Source organism: Carassius gibelio, chromosome B4 (assembly GCF_023724105.1).
Source record: "Carassius gibelio isolate Cgi1373 ecotype wild population from Czech Republic chromosome B4, carGib1.2-hapl.c, whole genome shotgun sequence".
NCBI classification, from domain to species: domain Eukaryota; kingdom Metazoa; phylum Chordata; class Actinopteri; order Cypriniformes; family Cyprinidae; genus Carassius; species Carassius gibelio.
Window position 1 is genome coordinate 3070355 of NC_068399.1, and position 20154 is coordinate 3090508.

At 37.7% G+C, this 20154-nt stretch overlaps 3 protein-coding genes across 5 annotated transcripts; 2 read left to right on the forward strand and 1 right to left on the reverse strand.

The window, feature by feature from the left end:
- Positions 1-1447: 1447 nt before the first annotated feature.
- Positions 1448-3665, forward strand: LOC127956012 (uncharacterized). Its single transcript, XM_052553760.1, has 3 exons — positions 1448-2150; positions 2349-2466; positions 2738-3665. The coding sequence occupies exons 1-3, from the start codon at positions 1924-1926 to the stop codon at positions 3497-3499; spliced, it is 1107 nt and encodes a 368-aa protein (XP_052409720.1). The 5' UTR covers positions 1448-1923; the 3' UTR covers positions 3500-3665.
- Positions 3666-3745: 80 nt separating this feature from the next.
- Positions 3746-6724, reverse strand: LOC127955985 (uncharacterized). The gene is made up of 4 exons (XM_052553717.1): positions 6613-6724; positions 5688-5882; positions 5517-5596; positions 3746-5026 (listed from the first exon to the last, which is right to left on the reverse strand). Exons 1-4 carry the CDS (start codon positions 6640-6642, stop codon positions 4057-4059), a joined length of 1275 nt encoding a protein of 424 aa, XP_052409677.1. The 5' UTR covers positions 6643-6724; the 3' UTR covers positions 3746-4056.
- A 454-nt stretch (positions 6725-7178) lies between these two features.
- Positions 7179-18160, forward strand: LOC127955983 (gastrula zinc finger protein XlCGF8.2DB). 3 transcript variants are annotated; one of them, XM_052553714.1, is made up of 3 exons: positions 11223-11297; positions 11831-12136; positions 15421-18147. In XM_052553714.1, exons 2-3 carry the CDS (start codon positions 11992-11994, stop codon positions 16560-16562), a joined length of 1287 nt encoding a protein of 428 aa, XP_052409674.1. In that variant the 5' UTR covers positions 11223-11297; positions 11831-11991; the 3' UTR covers positions 16563-18147. The 3 variants fall into 3 exon arrangements, with proteins under 3 accessions (XP_052409675.1, XP_052409674.1, XP_052409672.1); XM_052553712.1 differs by lacking the exon at positions 11223-11297 and adding an exon at positions 11402-11681; XM_052553715.1 differs by lacking the exons at positions 11223-11297; positions 11831-12136 and adding an exon at positions 7179-7856 and having other exon boundaries at positions 16032-18160.
- The last annotated feature ends 1994 nt before the right edge of the window (positions 18161-20154 follow it).

Consider the following 20154-nt stretch of genomic DNA (forward strand, 5'->3'; position numbering starts at 1 on the left):
CGAGTGTCACAACAGCTGTTAATATTCTTGTGGTAGTAGGATGTTTTAAAGCTGAAGACATTTGCAGAGAAGGAAGAGAGGAGAAACTGATACACACTGAGGTCGGTAGTTCCTTGATTTCTGCCATTTCCTCTCTGCAGCCCTGAGTTTAGAGCGATGTTCACGGAGAACCTAGGACAGCCAGGGGGCAGATGGGGCGGTGCGTGCTGGTCTAGACAACAGTGGGCAAAAGTTGTCCAAGCAAAATGTTAAAGTGGAGCAAAGAGTGTCCGTAGTTGCTTTGGTAGACACTTGCTTGAGATCAAATGAGGTGAGCAGAGTTTTGAAGTCAGCAGCCTGGGATTTATCTAGGTGGATGCTGAAGTCACCAAACAGTACTAGAGGAGTACCATCTTCAGGAAAGTTTGATAGCAGCACATCCAACTCCTCCAAGAAGTTTCCCAATTGACCTGGGGTACGATAAATGACCACAAAGTGGATTTTAACAGGGTGAATTACAGTAATGGCATGTGATTCAAATCAACCATTACCTGTAGGTGATGGCTGAAGATCACATTTCCATTCTTTTGATATAAGGAGATCAGTACCTCCACCCCTCCCAGTGGTACGAGTAGTGTGGGAACAAGTGAAATTAGAGGAGAGGGCTGCGGGAGTGGCAGTGTCTTCAGGTTTAATCCAAGTATCAGTCAGTGCCAGAGGTTGAGACCTGAATGAGTAGCAATAGAAGAAATGAAGTCTCCTTTGTTAACAGCAGACGGGCAGTTCCAGAGACCAACTGGAATAGAGAGCATAATAGTAGAGGTCAGAGGGACACACCGTAGGTTTGTCAAACAGGCATTCCTGCGATGTACATAGCATGCTCTCTGAGTGTTATTAGTGATCTGAAAGCACATAGTGAGTACAAGTGTAAGAAATATTTGAGAACAAGCTATACACAAAAAGAAAGAGGAGAAAACAATACTCGAAGTGCCCAATACCCAAGGGGCGCAGGTAGAGTCGATTGTCTTTACACTCGTCGGTCTTCACACAAGGAGGATTCACACAAGGGCTGCCGCGGCCGCTGCTGTGGTGAAACCTACTGCTTTTGTATTTGACTGATTACCTGTGATTAAAGTCAGCTGGCCACGCCTCACTATTTACTGATTCTTCTGACAAGTGCTTTCAAAACAGCTAATTTAGTACTTTCACTGGCTTTGGCCACGCCTCACTATTTAGCAGATCGAAACTGGGCAGTCCCGCGATAGGCAAACACAAAACCAAGCGCCACTTTCAGCACCAGGGTAAGACACACACAATTTAAACTAAAAACTTTCCTACCAATGACGATCACACAGTAGTCTGATGAGGAAACCAGACTAAACACTCACAAGCTGCTGTCCTTCTCAGTCTACTACATAGACTGAAGCGCATGGCACTTGCAGTAATTTCAGCATCTGCCGTCTCAATAGGCTATATGCACACGGAGGTGATGACGTACTTCCGCTAAAATCTCAGCCTGCTAAGCCATTTCCGCTCGCGCTGAGGCGATTGTTTACAAAGCGATATAACAGCAACTACAATATGACTAGTAAGAAAACGTTCAAATTTCAGCGAACCATCTATAGTACAGCCGAGCATTGTTGTGTGCCTCTGTGTCAAGCTTCGAGCAAGTACAACAGTTTACTTAGTTTTCATACATTTCCATCTGACGCGGAAATCAGGTGAAAATGGCTTGTAGCTATCCGGAGGGACAAATTCACAGTTACTCCCCATACCCGAGTATGTAGCCGACATTTTAACAAGGATGATGTTCGTGAGCCCTTATCAGAGACGGGGAGGCGGCTATTAAACAAGGGAGCTGTCCCAGCACTGTTTGAGTGGAACAATTTCACCCTTCCCACTTCACGACCGGGGGTGTGGGAGAGGAGAGAGCGTCCGCCTCCGATGACGGAGGATGACGGCGACGCAGGCGAGAAAGCTGATATCCCTATGGACCACGACTACGCTTCGGCTTCAGATCCTGCAGTTGTTGATTTAGCCCTTGATGACAACATGTCTCTCAGAGATGAGATTCTCAAGCTGAGGGAACACGTCGAGAAGCTGACAATGAATCAGCGCTTTGGAATTCATCGTTTTGCTGCCTCAGACAAGGACATACGTTTTTTCACAAGGTAAGATATCAGATTGTTCTGTAGTAACGTTACTTTTGCAACAACAGATATAGTTGTGTGTGTGTGTGTGTGTGTGTGTGAGAGAGAGAGGGAGAGAGGAAGGCTAACAGAGTTGTATATTTGAAATGCTTCCAAGTAATATCATAGTATACACTGATATAATATTTAAATGATTATATCTGAATTGTATTTATTTAGATTTGCATCCTATGACCTGCTGATGAGATTCTGGGCCTTAATAGAGCCATCACTGCCAAATATGGTCAGTGTGACACAAGCACAGAGAGGCACCTTTACAGAGCCAAGTTCCACTGTAGTAAGTAGTTATTTACATGGCCCATACAATAAAACTTAAAGGGATAGTTCACTTCAAAATTAAAATTCTGTCATCATATACTCACCCTCAAGTTGTTTCAAACCTGTATGAATTTCTTTCTTCTGCTGAACACAAAGGAAGATATTTTGAAGAAAGAAAGAAATTCACTGAGTATATGATTTTCATTTTGAAGTGAACTATCCCTTTAACAAAGATCAGGGCTAATAGAGGTTGAGAGAAACATAACGCAAATTGTTTTTCTTTTGAACAGACTCGTTTCCTGCAGCCCATTGATGAGATGTTCATGTTTCTCAATTACCTGGCACTGGGTTCAAAACAGCGTGATCTTGCTGACCGGTATGGAGTCCACCAGTCCACAGTCAGTCGGATCATTACAACATGGAGCAACTTTCTGTACACTGTGCTAGGGTCTGTGAGGATCTGGATACCAGAGGAGAAAATAAGGGCACATCTGCCAGCTGAGTTTAAGGACTATGCAGACACTACAGTCATCCTGGACTGCACAGAGCTAAGGTGCCAGTGCCCTTCATCACCTCTTCTCCAAAGTGAAATGTTCTCAGCATACAAGTCCCACTGTACTCTCAAAGGGCTGCTTGGAGTGGCTCCTCATGGGGCGGTCACATTTATTTCTCAACTGTACGCTGGTTCCATCAGTGACAAACAGATCAAGCGAGAGTCTGGAATTCTCTCCCTTTTGAGACCTGGAATGGCCATCATGGTCGACCGAGGTTTTCTGGTTGATGACCTTGTACCTTGCAAGATTTATAGGCCAGCATTTCTCTCTGGAAGATCCCAGATGTCTGCCTGTGAGGTCAGGGAGACCCAAGCAATTGCACGCCTCAGGGTGCATGTTGAGCGCCTCATACGGCGTGTTAAGGAACACAAGTTCTTTGACACAGAGATTCCACTTCGGCTTTTTGGCAACATTAATCAGCTGTATACTGTTGCATGTCTTCTGACGAACTATGAAAACGGGCCTCTTGTAAAGGCTTGGGCAAAGAAGCCAGAGTAGCAGCAGTAGAAAAAAATAAAAATTAATAACCTATGACCATTTGTATAACTACTTTCTTTAAATGTACCTTTGTAAATTACTTTGTATAAATTGAATTTTATAATTAATGTTATGTATGCACTGCTGTACATTGCACATACTCTTTGAATAAAGAACTACTGAATTATTTGCATGTTATATGTACTTTACCTCACCAATGCTTTTAAGCCATCTGTAATATAAGAATAATACTTTCATGCACAGTGAATTATTTACTGAATAACATTTATTTAGGGCTCCCAATTTACAAACAACAGTTATAAAATACTATTTTTAGGTAACCAATTATCAAAAAAATTAATCGGAAGAACATGTAACATGTAATTTAATAATAGATTAGTATTAATACAACAAGAAACATAGTAATACAATTAAGAAAAAATATAAAAACTTGAATCAATATATATGTACAAATATTTTGAAATGGATTGAACTAATAAGAGTTACTGCCAGTAAGAGAAATGGAGAAAAGAGAAATTAACAGCACTCTATAAAGAAGTGTGACAGGCAATCAGAATCTAATTATTTAGGGAAGCAAAGAGGTAACAATAAAAATAAAAAAAATCAATTTTTACTTTCATTGTTTTTGTGATTTCATTGTCTCTGGGAATCCTCTGAATAAACATGTCCTCCTGTGTGTAGACAACAAAGTCACACCAGTCTAAACCAGAAATCAACATCTGGCCCTGGATTTGCCAAAAGTAGGAATGAGATTTCCTTAATGTGTGTGTGCCCTCACTGATCTTAATATATGGGCAGTCAACATAGCTTGCAACATTGGGGCATTTAATTTCAACAAGGCCAAACACTGTCTGCCCCTTTGGATCGTACACAATGCCATCAGGTGATGACCCCATCCAGGGTGCATCAGGGTGAATAAGAAAGCCGCAGGGATAGTGGTTAACCTCCCTTACTCTGCAGTACTCCTCTACTGCTGCAGGTTCCATGTCAAGCCCCCTCCTCATGTCGGCAGTCTGATGGCTAGGTCTCAGAAGTCTTTTGGCAAGATTTTCAGCAGAGCTCTGTGCCCTGGTGTGACATACCTCTCTGAACTTGGAGGAGGTGATGCGGGGCCGCCTCAGTTGGTGCCACTCGATGCAGGAACTCTGCTCTTTTGTGCTGTTGGCAATTTTGTGTGCGTTCTCTAATGTTGTTTCCAGGGACATCATGTGGTGCTGCTGATGTTCAGTGCAGACAAAAGAGCAGGTAGCGGGTCCCAGCCTGTAACCCTGAAGTGGCAGCTGTGGGGGAGAAGGAGCATCTGTGTGGGGACAGGTTTTTGGAACTCTTTTTGCTGGCATATGATAGGATAACACACTTCCTTCTTGCACTTTTCCAAATGCAGAGTCAACCAGAGGAACATTAATGTCCATAGCCATAGTTGTTATCAGTGGAGCCACATCACTTGGAACATCATGGTAGACTTCATCCACCCTGAGTGTGGAAAGTTCAGGCAGAGCTGAACTGACACCCTTATACAAGTTGCTCCTATGGAAAAAACAAAATAATGTTTTTTTTTAATTTAATTTTTTAAAATGAGCCATAAAGTAAGTTACATATAAGTTGAATGAACAAAATAACAAAAAAAAAAGCTTTATTTATTTAAACATACAATGTATCATATGATGAGATTATTACTTTATCTGAGGTCTCACTGATTACTACAGAAAATGCTTTACTACTATATCTGCACTTGAGAGCACTTTGACTCGGCGCAGTAATATCCACAGAAATATCCTTTTAGGAGTGATGATATTACTGCGCCGAGTCAAAGTGCTCCCAAGTGCAAATATAGTAGTGTTCCCAAGTGCTATTCTGCCATACATTATAGTTATCCATTATAGTTATCCAGAGCAATTAAGTGCACGCACTGAGACGAGAGAGGTATGCATCAACTCATCTTAGTTAAGGGAATAACATAGTTTAATATGAAAAAACAGTGGAGTGTTCCTTTAATGATAATAAAAATAATACTAACCTAATGCCTTCCATCAGTTTTCGTTCCTTGGGTCTGGCTGAAAGAATCACCATGTCATTTACAAGACCAGGTTTAACACCCTGCATTTGAACAAAAAAGGTTTTCAATAAACACAAACATCCATAAATAGAAAATTAAGTAGAAAAGTACCCTGTTAAAAACATTAGTTACCATGGATCTTGGCTTATGCCACTTCTGTTCAGTCTCTGTGCAGCTGTGTGTTGGGGGAACAGAGGTGATGCTAAGCTGGCAATAATGTGCAGTCTGGTACAACAGTGCTGCCACATGATTACACACAGCTGTACCTGCCACACAGGTACACTGGCAGCTTTGTAGCTGCACAGGACGGGCATCCCCAAGCACAATCTGAAAATACACAAATCTGTTATAATAGAATAAAAGTGCAGTTTTTTAAAAAGAGAATACATGAGTACAGTGAGAATGTTTAACAAAACAAACAAATTTGAACCATCGACATATAATTATTAACTACTAAAACAATTAATAACTACTAAACAATTTGTATGAGCTAAAATTGTAGCCACAATATTATTTATATTATTATTTATCTCACTTTACTCATCATCCCCAACAGTGGACACAGAACGTGTGTCAATGCAGTGACAAAACGGAACTCAGTTTCTGTGAATCCCAGTGATTAGCGTACATATTTAAATATCGATAAATATTCCAACACACCAGTGTTATTTATGGTATGGTAAATGAAATTTGTCTTTAAAATAACCTTTAGCATTATTAGATGCAATGATTCACAGAAACTTTGATCTGCCAAACGTAACCTGTCTCATGAACCATGAACCATGAACCAATCTGCGCTGAACCTGCAGTATAACTTTCTCTTACGCTTAAGCTGTGAGGCTTTTGGCTTTTCCTCATAGATCTGTAGCACTCAGCCCTAATCGTTACCTCTCCTGTGCTTGAATCCTTGTTTGAAACTGACATTGACAAAGGCGTTAGGAAAATTGGCTGTGATTGACACATAATAGTAAACATAGCCTACGCTGCACCTGCTGCGCTAGCACTAGATAGCATGCATGCTATGGGCATGTAAACACAGAACACGTCCAGATCTTACCTTCAAAATTGTGGATGTAGCTTGACACATACAATTTGAAGCCCTTCTCTTTCTTGGTTGTCGAAGTGTGACATAACTTTTGTATGATTCGACTCACGTCGTTGACCATTACCTTTGGGACATCTTGAAGGGACCGAGTGAAAAATGCCATAGTTGTTATTGACGCTATGTGCGCCGTCGACGCCGGATGTAACCTGGCTGGCCGACTTGGAATGCGGAAGTGAGTGTGCATATAGCCTAATGAGGACATAAATACAGAAACAACATCACCAGAACTGTTCTGAATCACTTCACAAGCATTTTACCATTGCATTTGAGTAAAACCAGTGTCAAAATAAAATAGCCTTTAAAAATAAAAGTTCATTTTTACATGGAACAGTGTAAAAAATAAAACATTGTAAAGAAATTAAAGACCAGCTTGATCACTTTTGAGATGTCCTAAATAAGTGACGAGTTACTAATATTGGGAAGGGTTTCTCAGATTACATATAACACCTCTTAAAGTTATTTAGTGGATATAACATGCAGTTGTATGTTAATTTTGACACTTTACATGTTAGCATGTTTTGATGTCTGTTGTTTGGTGTCATTAAACTCTGGTTAACTTTTATTTGTCTTTTATAATCTTAGACCTGATGGCACTGAAAGAGGAGAGTGAAGAACTGAATGAAATGGAAGAGGAAGGTCGTGATTCCATAAATGGAGAAAAATATTCTAGTTGTTCACAGACTGAAAAGACTTCCACAAGAAAAATGGCTCAAAAGACAGGACTAAAACATTATTTCATCTGCGAACCATGTGGAAGAAGTTTCATTAAAAAAGAAAGCCTTAACAGACACATGAGGGTTCACATTGGAGAGAAGCCTCACACCTGCTCTCGGTGTAGAAAGAGTTTTGATCAACATGAAAACCTTGAAGTCCACATGAGAACTCATAGAAAGAAACTCTACAATTGCTCTGAATGTGGAAAGAGTTTCGGTCAAAAACGACACTTTGAAGGTCACATGAGAATTCACTCTGAAAAGCAATCCTACACATGCCCTCAATGCGGAAAGAGTTTTAATCATAAAGGACGTTTTGAACACCACATTAGAACACACACTGGAGAGAAGCCTTTCACCTGCCAACAATGTGGAAGAAGTTTCAGCCAAAAAGGAAACCTTGACAGGCACATGAGTGTTCACACTGGAGAAAAGCCTTACATCTGCCTACAGTGTGGAAGAGATTTCAACCGCAAGGAAAACCTCAACTCCCACATGAGCATTCACACTAGAAAGAGTCTTTTCACCTGCCAACAGTGTAGAGTAAGTTTCATTTAAAAAGAAGGCTTTAACAGACACATGAAAATTCACAATGTAGAGCAGCTTTACACATGCGAACAGTGCGGAGAGAGTTTTGATCAACATGGAAACCTTGAAGTCCACATGGAAACTCATAGAGAGAAACCCTACACATGCTTTGAGTGTGGAAAGAGTTTCTGTCAAAAACAACAGTTTGAATACCACTTGAGAACTCATACTGGAGAGAAACCCTACACGTGCCCTCAGTGCGGAAAAGGTTTCAATCATAAACCACACTTGGAAAGCCACAAAATGATTCACACTGGAGAGAAACCTTTCACCTGCCAACAATGTGGAAGAAGTTTCAACCAAAAAGGAAACCTTGACAGACACATAAACCGACACACTGACGGGAAACAGTTTATATGTGGACACTGTTGAAAGAGTTTTAAAAATAAATCTGCATTTACACACCATACGAGTTTTCACATTTTAGACAATTGTTTTATTACATTATCAGTTAGGGCTGAACGATTAATCGCATGTGATTGTCATGCGTGTCTCGTCAGTAAAGCTGGTTCTATGATTAGCGGTAAATGTCCATCACCTGCTTTCAAATGGAGCCGGAAATATGGAAAAATAGAAATATTTATGATTAATTATAACTGGTTCTAATTAATAATGAATATTTAGATTAGATCTTAAAATTAACTGTAGTAGTATTGATGTTACAATTATTTGATCTGTCCGTCCACTGAGCAGTCACTGTTAGTGGTCGAACCGATATATCGGCCGATTAAGTTTTTTTGCTTGGCAAATGTTTGAGGTGGGACTTTTATTTTGACGGCGCTGAGGGAGAAAGCACCAGAGGCACACAGAACTGTTAACGACATTAAACGAGGGAGAGTGTGAGAACTGTGTAATATGATTAGAAGTCTGTCTACTAATCAAGTAGAACGGTTTAAGGAATTAATGTATACATAAAGCATTCTAATAGTTGCTTCTATATTAGTCTTATTAGTAATAGTAAGGCTAACAATATAATACTTTCTGGTTTGCCGTTAACATTAAGCAAATATGAAAACAAATCTTTGAGTGACTAATGAACATTTAATTTCACAAACCTTGCAACCTTAATTGAATTCAGTTGTGAGATCTTGTGAACTGTGCATCAAGCATTATAATGTGTTCTCTGTGTGATGGTCGATCCGTGTGGATTAAATGATTTAAACTTTGCACTCCTGATTTTAAATTATGCTGCACTTTATACATTCGCCCACTGTCATATTCATGTCATTTTATCTGTGCTGTGTGTAAAATGAGGGTTACCCTGGCTTTATTTGAAAAATATGATACCCAATGCACACAAACTTTACCAGAATACTGAGTGCTCCGTGTTAAAAGCGTTTACCTTTTTAAAAAATTATATTTGTATTAAATATTAGCTTATTTGTGAAATGTCATCTTACGTATAAGCATGTTTCTTTTACACATTTACTTTTTAATCCATTGTCAAATTTAAAGTTTCTTAAATATTAATAATTAAGTCATGTTGGATTTATATCGGCTATTGGCCCCCCGCTTTCTAAGATATAGATCGACCACTAGTCACTATAATCATTTCTAAATTCTAGGAAAGATTATTTTCCTGACCAAGGATGAATAATCTTCCTACCTCATGCATCAATCACAACTCCAAGGTTCCTGGCTGTCCTGGAAGGAAGGAATGGAGAAGCTGTGATGAAGTGCTGGGTTGGTTAAAACAATGAGCAGTTCTGTGTTAGCAAGGTTGAGTTGAAGGTGGTGGTCTTTCATCCAGCCAGAAACATGTGACTGCAGTGCGGACATATACTTTTGGATCATCAATTTGGAATGAGAAGTAGAGTTGAGTGTCATCAGCATAGCAATGATAGGAAAAGCCATGCTTCTAAATGAAAGATCCTAATGATGACATGTAGATGGAGAAGAAAAGTGGTCCAAGCACTGAGCCCTGAGGAACCCCAGTAGCAAGAAGTTGTAACTTAGAAACCTCACCCCTCCAAGACACCTTGAAGGACATACCTGAGAGGTAAGACTTGAATCACTGGAGTGTGGTTTCTAAGATGCCCCTCTCCTCGAAGGTGGACAGGAGGGTCGGATGGATGACAGTACTTCATCTTCCTGAATCTGTCCGCTGCTTTAGTCACTAAGAATTTGGAAGCTGCTTTCGCAAGTCCCAGGGCTTCATTAATCGATTATTAATTGTTGTGTCCGCGAGTCCGCTATGAACCGCTAGGTAGGCGTGACGTAAATATCGCCATCGTAGAGTGTGTGCCGAGGCTCTGAGCTGATGGCGGAGTAGAATTATTTCTTTATTTCAATTAATCTAATCGATTAGATATCATAATATTTAGGCTATAATATTATAAATCAGGTTGGTTTGTATTTGTGACGTAATATGTAAATTACATGCGTGCGGCCCGCGAGACTTGCACTTGGACCATAATGCGGCCCAGTGGAAAAAAAGGTTGAGAACTGCTCTAGTCAGACACCGCTACGTCACGTAACAGCAACAAAAACATGAACAAACACTTAATGATTGTCTTTTTATTAACTAATATTAACATAGATTAATAAATGGTTTGTTCCATGTTCGTTTGTATAGCACGCGTAAGGTTTATGCACATAGTCCAAGTCTTCTTCTCTGTTTTTAGCGTATCTCTGTGACAGAATTACAGCAAAACACACTGGTCTGTCATGTACATTGATTGGTGTTGGTTTTGTGTGGATGTGGATATTTCTTGAGACGAGGGGAAAAAAAAGCTTATGTTCGGTAAATATATGAATATCAATGACCCACCCCCACACATGGTGCTAATGTGGCCTCAGAACTTCTCCCTTGCTGACAAAAAGTAATAAATAAATGTAAAAGTAAATAGCCTAAACATGGAAACAAATAAATATACTCATAATACATTAATCAATATGAAATAAAGTATATAAATAAGCATTAAAATTTAAATTAAATTAAAAATTTCAAAATTAAATAATATTTTAATTTTAAATAAGCATTAGAAGAAATACTTGTGGAAATAAATATCATAAATGTATGATTGGATGAACGTATGAGTGAATAGATAGAAAAATATATAATTATAAATAAATATGGAAAATAAGTACATTTACAAATTCTATTATTTCTATTTTTTTCTTTATATATATATTTCAATATGTACTTACTTAATACAAATCTGAATAACACTGACATATGTTTTATTAATCGTATGTGTTTCCCTTATGTAAATATCTAAGCACTCTCTGTAGTGTAGATACAGAAGCGCGTGAACAGGACTTTTATTTTGATCTGGTGGCATGACGTCATAAGGCTGCGGCGCGCTCCCGCGTCTGTGTTTCAGCTGGAGAAAGGTCTGTGGTCTTAATCATTTAAAGTGTTTGAATTCATACAAACGCGTGCAATCTATTTTATAGTGTTTACAAGTGATGTAAAGTTGATAATCATCGAGCGTAACATTGTAATATTTTATCTAATATTAAAGCAGGTTGTTTTGTGAGCAAAGCGCATCCACACATTAGTAACATTCGAGGTGCGTCTGATCTCGCTCTCTGTGTGAAGTTAGCGATCTTCAAAGCTCCGAGTCAATTGAATCGGTTCTTCACAAATGATTCAGTGTTTTGAATCGCCGCTCGCTGAAGAGACATTGCTGTTCGATACTAAACACAACGAGAACAAACACAAACATGTGATGACAACTTTACCAACTGCTGGTGTGGTGTAATGGCAAGCTTAAAGTACAATAGCAATTTTCAAACGTGGAATTGATTCAAGTTATACTTATTAAATGCCCAATGTTAATCAAACCTGTATAGAGAGTTACATTTGTTAAGTGTTAGTCTAATCAGATCTGATCCATTAACTCTCACTCTGTCTCCCTCACCAGTGTGCTGGCTACTGAACTAGAGCTGATTGAGACACACCCAGAGATTTCTTTTTCTTTTTTTCCCTGTTAATTATTCAAATCTTAAACCGGCAAGTATATCCAAACTCACAGGAAAAACTCCTGCTGAAGTGACTGAGATCCACGTGTACTTGATTATAAAGATGGAGATTATTAAAGAGGAGAGTGAAGACGTGAAGATTGAAGAAACATTGAGAGTCGAACATGAAGAAACTGAGGAACAAACAAAGATGGAGATTATTAAAGAAGAGAGTGAAGAAACCTTCACAGTCAAACATGAACAAACAGGTTGGTTTTCATTCTCAAATCTGAACTATCCTGTATATTTTCCTGTTTATTCTCAATTAATTTGCCTTTGGCACACATTTTTGTACACCCTTTTATAGGTTTTCACAACAAATCCTGCCCAGTTGCTTCTCAAAACTAGTCCAAAATTAGTCCAATCGCGCTTCCAGGAGGTTCCACGATAAAAATTGCTTACCGAGGTTACAATATAAGTTTTTTTAGCAAGGTTGCCTTGGTAAAATTTGCATTTTAGGTGCTTTAGTCCTTTAGTGTGACGCAAAGTATTTATATTTAAATAATTTTATTTACCATTTACCATAAAGTATCATATTTGTATGTAAAATATGCTTATTTTTGTTATTTAGTATTTCTTTTACTTCAGAAAAAAGTAAATATTCCAGTAAGTTCCGACAGCCAAAACCTAAAAATTTGTTTGATTCATTGAAAATGTTGTATAGGCTCACCCCTTCATTTATGTTTTTTAAATGCATCGTGTTGGATTTATCGGACAAAAAAAGTTTTGAATTGTAGTGTTTCCCATTCATTTTTTTATGGGAGAAATTTGAGAGGGTTTTTTTCCCAACCAAATTAACTTTTTTGAATCAAGTCCTCCAATTTGTTTTTTAAGTGGCAAACTTAGGAAAAGTAGCCAAGTCTTGAGCTGATCAGATTAAGGAAACCATATTAAAAAAAAAAAATCCATAAGGATTTTAATGTAAACATGCTTATAAGGAGGGCCTATTGTTTTCTTATTAGGGGTCAAGCCCCAATAGCCCCTAATGTGTCTGTATGTGTTTATTCTTCTGCTCGTCCAATGGGAGTCTATGGCAGCCCCTATACATGCCAAAAACGTGTTTCTGTGAAAATAAAAGACTTAAAGATAAAATGCCACGCGATGGCAGTAGATGATCTCTTTGGCTACAGTTGCCATTTCAACAACCTAGTTTTTTTTACGTCTTTTGATTTGTCATGAAGTAAATATAGGTATTTTAAATAAGTTTGTTAATAAGTCAATTCCTGCCCATACCCAGCTATGGGGACCGCTGTCCATGTTTCATTAATTATGTTCCTTAAATAACCCATGATTTAACTAAAATGAGGGAACAAATTAATTAATCGAACAAATTCTTAATTCATGGCCATGAAATCTTTCATTTCCCTTACTGTGTGTTTACAACAGTAAGAGATACTAAGACAGTGATTAAAAGTGAATGATTTTAAAATTAGAAGGTTAGATGGTGAGGATTTATGAAAAAAAATAATGCCTAAATATTATTGAATTTTTGGATATTTGTGACCATCCAGCAAAGCAGCATAAAGGCAATATGGCCTCGAAAGGTATCCAAAAGCATGGTCGTGATACAACATTTTCCAGCTAACCAATTTTTCCTCTAATAAACAAAGCTTTTATACCATTTGTTAATAATTGCTGGACTCAAAACAGCATCATTAAAAGGTGCAGTGACCAACACTGATGATACTTTTTCCCAGAGCATTCAATGATGTCACTAAACGGTGATGCCAGAGCTACAAGCATAGTTCACAAGTTTCTGCATGGATCTCACTAGCCTAGGACATAGGTTTTCAAGCTCTGTGACAAAATGGGACGTTTTAAGGAAAATGTATAGTCTATGTAAGTAATGGCCTAAAAAAAAAATAAGAATTTGTTTTTATGAAAAAAAAACTAAATATATTGATCTTAAATAATTAAGTTAACAGATTTAAAACAAAAGTGTGGCGCATCGCTCCATCAACAAGTTCACAGAAAGGAAGGCAACGCTTATTATGTTTGTTTGCTTTATTTTACAAAAGCACAAATCTTCAATTTTTATTTTTTGTGATATGTGAAAAAATGTCAACACTTTTGCACACTTATTTTTTTATATCTCTGTAGTATACTGGTCCACTCTGCTGTTATGCCAAGGATGTTTTTTGCTCATGTCAAGAGGATGATTTTTTCATTCTACATGCTAATGTGGGTAAAGTGCAAGCCTAGTTTACATTTTAAATGAGTTCAAAATTCAAATAAACTTTCAAAATCTGACATTTTTCGGAACAGAATCCAGCAGGATCAAAATGAGTACTGGTCATACTACTCCGATGAAAATGGTTGATGTGAGAGATGGTGTGTTTTTCTGCAGAAGATGGAATCAGTTCACTGACGGTGCAGCACACACATGTGCCACAGTTACGTTTGGGATCATTTTATTTTAAATGCCACAATGTCAGTTGAAAATATTGCAATTGTATTTTAAAACACAACGTCGATCACCATGAAACCATTTAAAGAGGCGTGTTCAACAGTCTCCGCGCCAGGATAGTAAACCGTTAGTCGTAGCCATTGGCTAAACGTCTGGTGCATATAGGACACAAAAGGGGAAAGACTTCAGAAATGTCCAAGTCATTGTCGGAGTTGGTTGAATTCAATAGGATTTCACCTCGACGTGTCGCATTTTCTTACGTTCCACCTGGAAACCACCTGGATACTCTGGTGCCAAACCCCTTCACAAAAAAATGTGAAGCCGCTGTGTTTACAACTGTGATGAGCGCTTATCAGGATCATCTTTGGATTCTCAAAAGTATGTGAAATAGCACAGAAACTTTAAAATATGTCCGAGTTTGACACACCAGTCTTATTGTAGTAACATTTCCATGCCTTGAAATGTGACGAACAAAACAAACTGTGATTGGTTGTTTTACGTGTCGGCCCAACAGCCTCATGGCTGGGCCTTGGCCAATGAAAGCTTCCATGAATTCTTGACCTTAAACCGTCAGTCTAAAAGTGAGATTAGGAAACGGTCAACAAAGTAAAATGATCTCAAACCTTTTATCAAATGATCATAAGCACATCTATTCACTTTATAAGCCTGCTACTAGCATGTTATTCAGACTAAAACCCCTTTAAATTAGGTCAGAAAGCGGGTTTTTTGTGAGTAGCTTTTGCACATGCTGTTATGCTGGTGACTATTAAGGTTAATGATTAATCGATTAATTGGTCGTTAATTTAAATGATGGTCAATCATGGAAATTATCATTAAAACTTGAGGCACAACAGACAGCAGATCATCAAATTTAGGGGTGAAATCTTCCTTTGTTTTAGGAGACTGTAACATTGACTGAAGTAAATGGTGCAGAGTTAAAGGCTGCAATCTTGCAGTTGCTTAGTGGATATAGCATGCAGTTGTATGTTAGTTTTGACACTATACATGTTAGAATGTTTTGATGTCTGTTGTTTCATGTTAATAAACTAGGGTTAACTTTAATTTGTCATTTTTTTTTAACCTTAGATCTGATGGCACTGAAAGAGGAGAGCGAAGAACTGAATGAAATGAAAGAGAAAGATCATGATTTAAAAAATGAAGAAACATCTTTTACTTGTTTACAGACTGAAAAGATTTCTAGAAAAAGGTCTAAAAACAGAGGACGAAAACATTATTTCATCTGCGAAACATGTGGAAGAAGTTTCATTAAAAAAGAAAGCCTTAACAGACACATGAGGGTTCACATTGGAGAGAAGCCTCACACCTGCTCTCGGTGTAGAAAGAGTTTTGATCAACATGAAAACCTTGAAGTCCACATGAGAACTCATAGAAAGAAACTCTACAATTGCTCTGAATGTGGAAAGAGTTTCGGTCAAAAACGACACTTTGAAGGTCACATGAGAATTCACTCTGAAAGGCAATCCTACACATGCCCTCAGTGTGGAAAGAGTTTTAATCATAAAGGACGTTTTGAACACCACATAAGAACTCACACTGGAGAGAAGCCTTTCACCTGCCAACAATGTGGAAGAAGTTTCAGCCAAAAAGGAAACCTTGACAGGCACATGAGTGTTCACACTGGAGAAAAGCCTTACATCTGCCAACAGTGTGGAAGAGATTTCAACCGCAAGGAAAACCTCAACTCCCACATGAGCATTCACACTAGAAAGAGTCTTTTCACCTGCCAACAGTGTAGAGTAAGTTTCACTCAAAAAGAAGGCTTTAACAGACACATGAAAATTCACAATGTAGAGCAACTTAAAACATGCGAACAGTGTGGAGAGAGTTTTGATCAACATGGAAACCTTGAAGTCCACATGAAAACTCATAGAGAGAAACCCTACACATGCTTCGAGTGTGGAAAGAGTTTCTGTCAAAAACAACAGTTTGAATACCACATGAGAACTCACACTGGAGAGAAACCCTACACGTGCCCTCAGTGCGGAAAAGGTTTCAATCATAAACCACACTTGGAAAGCCACAAAATGATTCACACTGGAGAGAAACCTTTCACCTGCCAACAATGTGGAAGAAGTTTCAGCCAAAAAGGATCCCTTAACAAGCACATAATGCGACACACTGACGAGAAACCGTTTAAATGTGGACACTGTGGAAAGAGTTTTAAAAATAAAACAGCATTTACACACCATATGAGTTTTCACATTTGAAAATAGCTGAGCAGTGGATCTGGGTTTATTTACACCTGTATTTAAAATGTGTTTTGGTTGATGGGATCACAAATAGACTGTTCATGTCTCTTTTGTCTACTTCTGTCCACCTTTTGTCAAGGGGAGGAGGGTAAAGGCTTGGGATCTTTAACATCTTATGTAGCAAATTAACTCAAAATGGAAATGTATGATTAATTATAACTGGTTAAAATTAATAATGAATATTTAGATTAGATCTTAAAATTAACTGTAGCCATATTGATGTTAGAATTATTTGATCTGTCGTCCACCGAGCAGTCACTTTTAGTGGTCGAACCGATATATCGGCCGATAAGTTTTTCTGCTTGGCCGATGTGTTTGAGGTGGGACTTTTATTTTGACAGCACTATGAGAGATAGCACCTGAGGCACACAGCGCTCACACTCTCCCTCTTTTACTGTTGTTAAAAGTTCTGTGTAATATGATTAGAAGTCTGTCTAATAATCAGATTGAACGGTTAAACTAAGGAATTAATGTATATAGTAAGTATTATAACAATTGCTTTTATATTAGGCCTATTAGTAATAGAAAGGCTAACAATATAATACTTTCTGGTTTGCCGTCAGCATTAAGCAAATATGCATTTATATAATTAAAACAAACCTTTGAGTGAATAATGAACATTTAATTTCACAAACTTAGTTGAATTCAGCTGTGAGATCTTGTAAAGTGTGTATCAAACATGATAATGTGTTCTCTGCGTGACGGTCGATCCGTGTGAATTAAATGATTTAAACTTTACACTCCTGATTTCAAATTATGCTGCACTTTGCCCACTGCCATATTCATGTCATTTACACTGTGTGCTGTATGTAAAATGAGGGTTATCCTGGATTTATTTGAAAAATATGATTCCCAGTGCACACAAACTTCCCAGAATACTGAGTGCTCCATTGGTTACAGTGTTTACCTTCCTTTTGAATTATATTTGTATTAAATATACTTCAGATGACATTATTTTTCACAAATAATCATGTTTCTTTTACACATTTACTTTTAAATCCATTGTCAAATTATTACAAATTTGAGTACTACTAATAATTTAATAAATCATATTGGATTTATATCGGCTATCACCCCCCGCTTTATAAGATATCGGTTGACCACTAATCACTATTATCATTTCTAAATTCTGGGAAAGATGATTTTCCTGCCCAATGATGAATAATCTTCCTACTTCATGCAGTACTAGCAGTAGTTTAGCATGTAGCAAGAATTAACACTCGGTGACTCCAAATTGGGAGCAGCACACAGATACAAGCAAAGAATCAAAAATCACCTTAATAAGGGGCTCATACTTAAACACGCATCTTAATAGTTGTAAATGATGACATGAGTCCTGAGGCGATAGACACCTTAGGTTCTTGATGAGTTCTTAAGGAGTGAGCTGGAGATTGTCCTCTTGTTCTTGTGAAGATAGGAAAGTCCACAGCGACTCAACTAAGTAACTTGAAGGAAACTAATTTCTCATTTTTCTCAAGAATCATATTTTTCAAATAAATCCAGGATAACCCTCATTTTACAAGCAGAGAAAATGACATTAATATGGTAGTGGGTGAATGTATAAAGTGCAGAATAATTTGAAATCATAAGTGTAAAGGTTAAATAATTTAAATCACACAGATCGACCGTCATGCAGAGAAAACATTATCATGCTGGATACACACTTCACAAGATCTCACAGCTGGATTCAACTAAGTTAGCAAGGTTTGTGAAATTAAATGTTCATTAGTTATTCAAATATTTATTTTAATTATATAAATGCGTATTTACTTAATGCTGATGCCAAACAAGAAAGTATTATAATACTAGCCTTTATATTACTAATAGGCCTAATATAGAAGCAATCGTTATAATACTTACTGTATACATTAATTCCTTAGTTTAACTGTTCTCCCGATTATTAGACATACTTCTAATAGTATAAGACAGAACTGTTAATGGCAGTAAACAAGAGGGAGAGTGTGAGCACCGTGTGCCTCAGGTGCTGTCTCTCTCACTGCCGTCAAAATAAATGTCCCGCCTCGAACACATCGGCCAAGTAGAAAAACTTATTAACCAATGCTTGAAAAATGCCAAATATTGTCCATTATCGGCCGATATATCGGTCGACCACTAGTCTTGAAGAGTGTCCGTCTCAAGAAGTTGAGTTTTTGAGCCAATTAATTAATCAGTTAATTGACTTTTGATAGTTCAGCTTTTGGGTAGAATAGCCAATTCCAGATATTGGCCAGTATTGTCCGATATATCGGTCGACCACTAGTCTTGGAGAGTGTCCTTCTCAAGAAGTTGAGTTTTTGAGCCAATTAATTAATCAGTTAATTGACTTTTGACAGTTCAGCTTTTGGGTGGAATAGCCAATTCCAGGCGTGAATGTTTGAGCAGAAGTGTTCTCTTTCTCCATTTATGGCCTATTTTAAGTGCAGAAGATTGGTGCAGTTTTACCCAAAAATATTTACAAATAGTATGATGCATTTCACAATCACATACTGTATATTATTGTTTTTAGAAATAAAGAGCAGATCATTTTGTTCCCAAGAAAGAAACATCTATAAGATATTAAACAAGAGATACATTCATACACCTGAATATGAGTGTTTAGAGCTCAACTTATACAAATTACGAGAGGTAACTAAGCTAATATAATTGGGAAACATACAAACAACACATCCATATACCAGATAAATTTTTAAGTGATTAATTGTGGTCTAAATAAAGAAAAAGTCTACATGTGTGTATGTGTGTTTGTGTTACATGTACTATGAGCATTGGGGTAGTTTGCTGGCACCAGGGGGCATTTACTTCTCTGTTATGGGTTTGAAGTCAGATTGGGAGACAAGAATATGGTGAAACTGTGTGGCATCTCCTTGATTGTGGGGGAAACCACTGGCAATTTATCACCCATATAAATGTAGAATGTGAGGCCATGAAAAGGGGTCTCTTAAGACAAAGCCCCAATGATCATCCATGATTTAAGCAGATGCTACACTCAAATTAATAAAATATGTTCGCACAATTTACATAGAAATGTAAGTCTTGGGAAAACTACCAAAAATGAAGATATAACGAAGAAGACTTTGTAAGCAGTGCTGGTGATGGTGAAAAGGAATCAAAAATTTTAAAGGGGAGGAATTACAAATTATAGTTTGATTTAAAGAGGTGTAAAAGTGTGATAGCATTAACAAATTAATTGACATAAGCAGATGAGTTCAAGTGTGCAAAAGTATTTTGAGCATTGGTGGTAATAGTAAAGAGCAGCGGAATAAAGTGAAAAAATAAAAATACTATATAGACAATGAATCATCAAATAGGTAATAAAATATCTTCCCATCAAGTGTGTACATGGGAATATAATGGGAGAAAATGTAATGAAGCCAAATGCTTACAGATAACTCGAGAGTGTTTTGTGTTTTCACCAGAGCTCGCTCTTCCAGTTTGTCTTCAGCCCAAGTCATGCCATCTCTGTTGCTGTAGGTACATTTGGTTTCATAATGGAATCTTAAATGGTAAGCAACATAAGTAATTTTTCATCAGTAGTGCCAGTGAAGTAACA

What these genes read in the sequence shown, in the direction of transcription:
- LOC127956012 (XM_052553760.1), top strand. Translation starts at nt 1,924, where the DNA reads ATGACGGAGGATGACGGCGACGCAGGCGAGAAAGCTGATATCCCTATG. An exon ending in GACATACGTTTTTTCACAAG is followed by an intron (nt 2,151 to 2,348) that starts GTAAGATATCAG and finishes GTATTTATTTAG; the next exon opens with ATTTGCATCCTATGACCTGC. An exon ending in CAGAGCCAAGTTCCACTGTA is followed by an intron (nt 2,467 to 2,737) that starts GTAAGTAGTTAT and finishes TCTTTTGAACAG; the next exon opens with ACTCGTTTCCTGCAGCCCAT.
- LOC127955985 (XM_052553717.1), bottom strand. Translation starts at nt 6,642, where the DNA reads ATGTGTCAAGCTACATCCACAATTTTGAAG. An exon ending in GGCATAAGCCAAGATCCATG is followed by an intron (nt 5,597 to 5,687) that starts GTAACTAATGTT and finishes GTTCAAATGCAG; the next exon opens with GGTGTTAAACCTGGTCTTGT. An exon ending in AAACTGATGGAAGGCATTAG is followed by an intron (nt 5,027 to 5,516) that starts GTTAGTATTATT and finishes TTTTTTCCATAG; the next exon opens with GAGCAACTTGTATAAGGGTG.
- LOC127955983 (XM_052553714.1), top strand. Translation starts at nt 11,992, where the DNA reads ATGGAGATTATTAAAGAGGAGAGTGAAGACGTGAAGATTGAAGAAACA. An exon ending in AGTCAAACATGAACAAACAG is followed by an intron (nt 12,137 to 15,420) that starts GTTGGTTTTCAT and finishes TTTTAACCTTAG; the next exon opens with ATCTGATGGCACTGAAAGAG.